General features: G+C 43.5%; 1 protein-coding gene across 1 annotated transcript in view; it reads right to left on the bottom strand.

The window, feature by feature from the left end:
- Positions 1-1,132: 1,132 nt before the first annotated feature.
- The window catches only part of LOC8037246 (glutamate-gated chloride channel), a 228,367-nt gene continuing 220,522 nt past the window's right edge, over positions 1,133-8,977 (bottom strand). The window contains exon 8 of the mRNA XM_040504603.1: positions 1,133-1,300. Within this exon, the coding sequence (XP_040360537.1) occupies positions 1,133-1,300 (168 nt within the window). The remainder of the gene's footprint in view (positions 1,301-8,977) is intronic.

Genomic DNA, 8,977 nt, shown 5'->3' with positions numbered 1-8,977 from the left:
TAAAGTCCTGATATTTATTTACATTAATTTCAATTACTGGACAATGTTGAAAAACATAGTTATTAAACAGCACAAACAAAATAAAAGTGTCTTCACAGCACACGCATTTGCAGTCTTAATAGTACTTCGCATCCCTATTGTGCTAGGATTAAGGGTGCACAAAGCAAGGCGCCCATGAACTAAATTAAATAATGTTCTGTTGGTATAGAACATATTTTATAGTTACTCATGATTATTATTAAATCATCACCTTCATTCCTAGCAGTATTGTCGGAAGTTGGAAAACCCAACTTGGCGTTATTACAATGGCCCTTGCACGGATGTTCAAATGTAATTTCCCTTTCATTCGCATGTTTTATGAGGACAGTACAGATATCCGAAGACTTAATGACGTACTCAATACTCTCTAATTTCCTCACTCATTGAATATTTCTAATAGTTTAAGGACACTAGTGTGAGTGATCAAAACATCTTAAATTCTTTACAGGAGGCTGCACATGCGCTGGTGTTAATTTCTTACCAACACTTTGGGATAAGTTGTGTTTGTCAAGTTTCTCATATTGTTTCAATGTAGGTTGTAATCAGCTGTTAGCAACAAAAGTGCCAGTAACTTATAAGTAGAGAAGCCCGAATAAAAATATATTATACATATATCACGGCAATGTTGACTAAAAGTATTAAACTTAAAAGAAATAATGTTTCTTACGAATTTACCAAAAAATTTATCTCCGACCTGAATGCGCAGTTAATGGAGGCACCAACTGCTCTAAGCCCTATAGCTAGAGTTCCACCATTTTATATGCCAAGCATATAACTTCGTGGGGATGAAAATTTAATTAACTGACCATAAAAAAATCATTCTAAACAAAAGACGGAAAACAACAGAAAGAAAAGCAGGGAGGTCATGCGTGCTTTCGGTCGGCATACAGTACAAATGAATTGAAATTCAGATTTCCTACAAACGAACGAGGGGAGAAAGAAATAAAAACGCATAAAAGCCCTGAGTCGGAAACAAATCTTCCCGCAATACGACGTCCCCTAGCGGAACCATCTACGCTGTCTTCTGTGTCGCGGAGAGCGGTCCGCGGCGCGTCCCTTGGGAGCTGCCCCGTGCAAAAGTCCGTACGCGGGACTAGAACATGTAGTAGGGCCAGTAGAGTGCGTTGAAAAGAAAGAAGCCGATTGGGAAGGCGACCCGGCTGATCTGGTCGATCTGCTTGGCGCGGTGCCTGTAGGCGAGCACGACGTGAGTCGATGTCGGCAGGGACGGAGGGCTGGCCCGGGACTTCTCGTTGTTTGCCTTCAAAGACAGAGGGAAAGTAGGGTTTGGAGTTATAATTAGAATGCGGCGCATGCGTGTAATGGGAAAGTGTGTAGACATGATACAATGTAGGAATACGGTAGTGCAGTTACTACCGGTATGATGGACTCATTCTCAAAGGTAAGCAGTGCTAAGCAGTTTTCGACGTGGATAAATTTTAGCATGGTATGTATTTACGAACTGGATGTTATGGAAGTAGGTAACGCTGGAGTGTAAGAAAAAATCGTTTCACTCAGTTGACGACAACATAATGTATTTATAACCCGTTGCACGCCATGCATAACTCTACGAAGCATAGAGATTATTAAATTACTATTAAAAGTTCTTATAACTAAGAGGCAACATTCGAAATCAAGACAGAATCACTAGGGAGCTCAGTGGGAATCGAACTCCGGACCACACAACCCGCACCCTGACACGTTATCTGGGCACCACAAGTATGATGAGAAAGGACAGTACGCACAGTTGTGTTTGAGAACGTTTGAGTGCGTTTCAGTTCGCTGCGTCAAGAAACAAAAGCAACTCACCAGCATATCTGTGCTTCCTATGCATCGTGGAATTCAACTCAAGGAATAGCTTGGCACGTAACATTACAACCAGGAATGTCCTGGTTTTTCGCAGCCACAGCACAGTTAAAAGCACTCCAGTGCTCTTTAACACAACTGTGCGTAGGGGCCTTAAAGAGGTACTGAAACAAAAAGACGGGTGCACGAGCTCTCTTCCTTTCGCTTTAAAGTCGGCCAGCTAGAAGCGTAATGCGTACCGCGCGGGTGCCGTCAATAGTGCCTGCACTGCCAAGGGCACCGTAGTTGCGAGCGTTGCCGCTTGATGGCGTCAACGCGTGACGATCTCGCTTAGTAGTAGTATCCGAGGACTGTACGTTCTAGCTTGCCCATAACGTCGTCCGTGACCACACCAGTATTTTATGTTCCGCGAGCGTTCCGTTCACCGTGTTAGTTTCACACCGCAAAAGTAGTAGCTCGAGGGAACCGGTAAGTAGAGATAACCGTTAGTACCCAGCAATGGCGAGGGGGAGAGTGATCTAACCTCATGAATTATACTGTTTACTGCAATTCTTCTTCTTCATCTACCCTCGTGAATTATACCATTGAGTTCTCAGGGGTAACTTCCTCTTCGTTATGATATTTGGCGGCTAGCGTTCACATGTTCCTGACTAGGTCTCTCACTAGGGGCGCCACCAGAAGATACAGTTTATCTTTCGGAAATAGCGTAATGGAGGCGGCACTCAATAGCACCTCAATAGCCAGAAAATGCAGGATTTTCCTTGCAAGCTGGTTTTTGTGTTTCCGCTGTTTCCGAAAAAAAAAACTGTATCCTCTGGGACGCCCCAAGTGAGAAACCTAGTCAGGAACATGTGAACGCAAGAAATCAAATATTATACCGAAGAAGTTACCCTTGGGAACTCAATGGCATAATTCGTGAGGGTAGATGAAAAAGAAGAATTCCAGTAACTGGTTGATAATCCAGCAGTGTGTGTCTCTTTTTCCCCACTTGGTTTTTTCCCTCTACGTTCAGCTGGAAACCTCCAGAACCAGAAGCGTACGCGCGCCGTGTCGTGGAAAGAGCCGGAACGAGAACGAGCTCACTGTGGACAACTACGCTTTGGCTTTCTTTGCCGAGGCTTTGCAAACGCGTTCAGGCCTAGGCTTTTTCTGCGGGCACGCCGTATTTCCGCTCCTATGCCACAAGTGATGTCACGAGAACTTTCACACAATCCACCGGAAGTGTATTTAAAATCGTTTTATTAGGTTTAAGATTAGTTCTCCTGTGCTATACAGCGCGATATTGATATTTCCGAGGTGCTCCCTGTCCCTAGCCCATATTTATGCAAAAAGATCGGCGCTAAAGTTTTGTTTCCGTAACATTTAAAGGCTGGTTCACACATTTGCAACAGTTGCGTTCGCATGCAACCGAAACGACAGTGGCGACCAAAAGACCGCAAAGATCGCGACTCATAGATTGCTTTGTGAAGGTACCCCTTGCATAGCTTGCCATGCTGTGAACGGTGAACAATTGTCCCGTTGACTTTGTCCTTGCGGTCGTTTTGGTTGCATCCGAAAGCAACCAACGCAGATGTGCAAACCAGCCTTAGGTATGACTGGCCACCGACGGTCGCCTACGGCAGCACGCGACTGTAAGCGGCGAGTGATAGGCTTGGTTCAGAACGATGTGAAATTGTTTGCCTCCGAAGGCTGCGCACGGGCATCACCATGATGCTCAAACGCACGGCCGTTTTCGCGCGTCATATCACGTTAAAATGCCAGGAAGACCCACAAGCCAGGACGAGGGAGGAAGACGACAAATACACTCAGAAGACGAGTTTATGTGGAAGACACGAGGGTATGCAGGCACCGCAAGGTCGCCGCTTCGGAAGATTAGGCCGTCTGAAATTGGGGTAACATATCCGGTGAAGCAGCAACAGATCCTGCAGAAGATTCCCGTAAAGGATTGACCGAAGAGCTTGGCGGAATGGACGTGACTATTTAGATCATCCAATCATCATACAAGAAGGATTTAACTCTAGCTTTTGCTTTATAAATGAAGTGAATCTTCCTGATTTCCCATAATTTTCTTCCTACACTCTGGGTGGTGTATAGAGCCAACTAAAAATGGACTGAGCCCTTACGATAATTAATATATTTCACCAACAACACGTTTGGTTTAGCGTGCTTAGCACGCAGGGAGCTGTCACCTGGAAGTCACACTTATTTCAGCATATTTAGTTCCATAAGTTACAGTTGGCAGCATACTTGGTCTTTTGTATTTGGTCCGCAGACGATCGTCGGCAGCGGGTCGTCCTTATGCGAAGAGCTAGTCGTACTTATGTGGAGAGGTAGTCACCTGCTTCTAGCGCAAGAGCTGCTGTGACGTCAAAAAGACGCCGACCTCTGATGGGCTCTAATTGAAAAATAGTGGGTAGACCTCAAAGCAAGCTGACTTGAGGTCTACCCATTATCCGTCGATCAGAGCCAATCACAGCTCGGCGTTCTGACGTTGCCACAGCCCCTGGAAAAGCAGCAAACGAACTTGGGCTCCGCACAGTATATCGAAGCCGATGATGCCATCTGTGGGTGCGAATCGAGCTGTGTAAAAGAAGGCATCATTACGGCTCTCGTCTCTGGGAGTTTGGTATCCCCGTCTCCAACAGTCACGCAAAGGAAAAAAAAAAAAAAAGCACAAAACAACGGCGTCTGTACTGTCGGCGATGGGTTAAGGCGCCCATTTCAAACGTACAAAGACAACGAGCTCCTTGACGATACACTTTTAGCAATGCCCGATTGGCTTCATTCAATGGTAGCGTTAGCCGCGGTCGGACTTAGAATCACTGATATGAACAAATTGGGATTGGTACTGTATTTATTTAATATTAATATAACAAAAAAAAATACAGTCCGTCAGCGACCGTCGAAGTGGGCAGCTGCTTCCCTGAGACGCGCAGCGCCCTACATAAACTCACGACATCAAGGGATGAATGAAAAAGTAGTACCAGTGGATAACGCAACGGGCGCGTATCGTTCGAGTTTCAAATAAAAATTCGACTGGTGGAATATAGGGCCCGATAAACCTCACTGCTCTCGATTGCTTCAGGTGCCACGAGGGACTCTAAAAAACCGAGAGTACTAAGACCTCAAGACACCACACGCATCGACCAAACACTCTCTACTCCTGAAGAAACTCAAACGTGTCTCCATCATTCTGATGAACCCGGAGATTATAAGTGTGTGTCGCGCGAGCAGCGCATCCGAAACCAACCAGGCATAGTATGTTACGAGCAGGTATATTAAACGCACGGCACATTTTGTGCTCCCCGGTTTATCAGAATGTTTGAGAAAAGTTTATTTTTTTTTGGAAGGAGCAATATACAGAACAAGATATAATATATTTGTTTATACAAAAAAATTTGGGCTCGGCCAAAGGGAACTTAACTCTGACGCGTAAAACTGCCTAGACAAAAATGGATCATCCGAACTTCTTAAAAATTAAAGCACCCATCAATAGGGAGCTTATCGTGCAATCGTTAACGGCCCTGTACTAGCGAAGCGGAGGGAGAGGGGGCGAGTGCGCCTTGCAAACAAAGCGTGATTAGCAGGGAGATTAGGCCCTGAAGCCTAATCTCCCTGCTGGTTGCGTGATAAAGCTTAGGCTTCATCACGCAACCAGGGATTTTAATTTCGCGTGTACGTTTGGGAATTCACGGGTGGATTCACGCCGGTGGCGAGAGGGATTTGGAGCCGGGAAATGAAATCGACTCGACGCTTGCTTTAAATCTGCATCCGCACCGATCCATATTTTCCGCCCACGAAGAGTCGATTTCGCCACCCGGCCTCAAATTCCGCTCACCGCCGGCGCAAATCCTCCGGCAAATTCGAACGTGTAAACACATCATAGGATGCACACTCGGCGAGAAATCCGACGAGATTGCCGACCGCCACGACAGGCCAGAGCCACTCTGCAATCGGCCAGCGCAAAAAGGACGCACCGCGCGGGGGAATCGCGGTGGTCGGTGACTGTCTAGACGAGTATCCAACTTAGTGTCTCAGGATGGAGCCATGGAAGATCGCGTTTTCACCTTGATATTCATCGGGAGTGTACATTGTGGTGAGACACAAAATTGATTAAACAAAAATGTGGTGGTAATTCACAATCGAACATTGCGTCTTCTAGTTTCGTTACATGCAGTGGAATTGTGGTTTGTGGCGGCAATCGATATACAATCTTGAGGCATTCTTTACCTAGCTCTTTCCTAGCTACGGGAAAGGTTGCAAGTCTCAAGCAATTCATGCAACCGCTTTTATTTTCCGAAATAATTTTCGTGTGAAGAAATATGACTTGTCAAAATGTAGCCAATTAGTTGATCCTTAAACAAAAACAAGGGTTCGTATAATGTGGTGAAAACAAACTAAAATTTACCTTCTTGAAAATTAAATGTACGTGCGTTAGATGTATAGACGCCGAAACTTTTACAACTATGTCAAATTAAAATACAAATAAAAAATTTAAATATACAAAGTGTGCACCATACCAACGGTTTCTACTTCTGAAAGTTAGTGTAGTCTAACTAAAGTGTTCTGTTTTTGGTTCGTCGGAGAGTTAGTCTTTGTAGCGCGTGTGGTTTTCAACGAAGGAATGCTTATATCGATGAAGCACAAATTTTACCCCTCACACCCTCAGCAGAATGCTTTCTTTGCCTTCTATCTTGGTTTCGTCATAGACATGATGGCAGTTCCTACATCTTTAGCATATTTGTCTTCCTTGTTGGGTACATGAAAGGTGCACGCGGGCTCAGGAGAGCACTGTAAATTATAGTGATGGTTACCGACAACCGCCTCTTAAGCGACACCTATAACATAATGAGAGAGTGTCGCCAGAACTTTTGAGACCTATAAATATTCCAGAATACAGTTGAATTACATAAATAGTGACTTCTTTTATAAGAAGACTGGTGCAAGCTTTTAGAGGTATTATACAGGTTCAACCCCCGTTCCCAGGACTATTTGTGACAGCCTACCAGCTTGTGATAAAGCTGAAGTCTACGTTGAAATCCAAACTAGAGTTCTTCGGCTATCCACAAGATGGTGGAACACAATTCTCCACACTAAATATAATTTATTGAATTCGCTTGGAAACCATCGGTGGCCCATAGGACCCTTATGATCGATGGCCAATGGGCACGGTCGGGAAGGAGTTTTTGCAAATGCCATGAAATCTCGCTCATCCGTCTGTATATGTTTCTAAATAAAAGAGGTAGATTATTGGTTTAATGTTTTATAACAAATACCATTGCGCATGAACATAAGGCTTTTGCGCAAGGTTCAAAAAGAAGAGTGGGAGAGCTTTCGTCATTGACTGAGTCACAGTTTAGTTTTAGGAAGAATTAATCTAGAGAAACGGTTCTAGTTCGACAAAAAGATTATTATTTATTAGAATCTCTTGACCGTAAATTCTTAATCTAGGAATATCGATAGATTTTCGCAACACATTTGATATAATTTAACATATAATTATCCGGGATAAATAAAAGTGTTTTGAAATTCCATGTAGTGCACAATCGCTCTTGATATTATATATATATATATATATATATATATATATATATATATATATATATATATATATACACTACCAATCCCAACTTGTTTAAATATAAAACCTCTACAAAATGGCTTACACTTGGGTTCCTCAGGGCAGTATCGTTGGACCGCTATTGTTTTTTATATATGTCAATGATATTGAAAGAATTGGACCTTTCGGTGAATTTAATATTAATGCATACCAGTCAAGCATACATTTATTTCTGGTTCTAGAGAAGGGTTGCTTTCTTGTAGAACAAACAAGTTTTGAAATCAATTAAAAGCGAGGATAGATATTAACTCCTTGTAATCAACCCTGGGAAAAACAAGGCAGCTTTGTTTAGATTCCAAGAATCCCGAATTAGATTGTCATGCGAATTCATTTTCGGATCATCCAGGAGATGTTGCATTGATAGTATCAAGACAATGGCTGTCATATTTTTTTTTAAACAGAGCTTTTGGAATTTTTACGTAACATATCTTCGTTAAAAATATCTGCAAAGTTGTGGGAATAATAAATAAATTGAGACATATTTTTCGAGCTAACATTAAAAAAAACTGATATAAAATACAGTTGTTTATTTACTTACATGTATCGCCCATCTAGTTTAGGGAAGGACCACAACTGGTGACTTAGGGAAGTTACGACTACTGCAAAGAAAAACTCATTGAAGAATTGAGAATTCTCTCGTGATCATCAAACTTCGTATTTTGTAAAAACAACACAACAACAACAAAATAAATAATTTCAAAGTGAATAATCCACGGAAGTCTCTCTGGTGTGACAGCAACAATAATAATAAATAAAAATACATACACCAACCAAATCTTTGTTTAAAGGCGGAAACCTACATTTCAACACACTGCTCGGTTTCTTCTTCAGGGCTGACTGCGGCTATGGCCGTTGAGGAGCAGTATTCAGATTTCTTCTTCTTCCACGGTGGTGCCTTGTTTTGGATCAGTGAGGTGGCAAGGTCCGTTCACGTAGGCGGTCGGCAGAGTGCCGAGAAATCTATCTATGTTTTCTGGCGTCGTTTGGACGTTCCAGGGTTCAATGAAAAATCTGTGTCTGGGACTGGTCTCAGCGGCAAGGGTGCTGGTGTTGGTAAAGTCAATCCTGTTGTTCTTGACGTCGCAGTGCTCAGCTACGGCGCTGCGTTCATGGTAGAACCTGCGAACGTCGTTCTTTTGCTGGCGGGTTTTCTCCTGAAAGTTATTTGTTTGCCAATGTATGCGACCGGGCAGTTGGCGCAGGGAATATTTATAAATAAAGCCTTGTGATTTGTTCCTAGGCGGGTGGTCCTGTGGACCGGGCATGAGTCTTCCGAGCGTGGCCATCGGATTTGGGCCACTTGGATACCTTCTTTGGCCAGTAGACGTGCCAGCGCCTTGCTTGTACTTTTTATGTAGGCAAGGTTGATGCGTGTGGTAGGAAGGATACTACGTACTTGCTTGGAGGGTCTTAGGTGTCGGCGATCTCGGGCTTGATGACGGGCAATGCGGTGGATGAGGCTGCTTTTGTAAGCATTACGTCGTGGTTCGGCGAAGATAGGGTGCTCCTCTT

Source organism: Ixodes scapularis, unplaced genomic scaffold, assembly GCF_016920785.2.
Source record: "Ixodes scapularis isolate PalLabHiFi unplaced genomic scaffold, ASM1692078v2 PGA_scaffold0__279_contigs__length_252992795, whole genome shotgun sequence".
NCBI lineage: Eukaryota > Metazoa > Arthropoda > Arachnida > Ixodida > Ixodidae > Ixodes > Ixodes scapularis.
The sequence above is the reverse complement of the archived record's forward strand: the minus strand, read 5'-3'. Positions and strand labels throughout refer to the sequence as shown.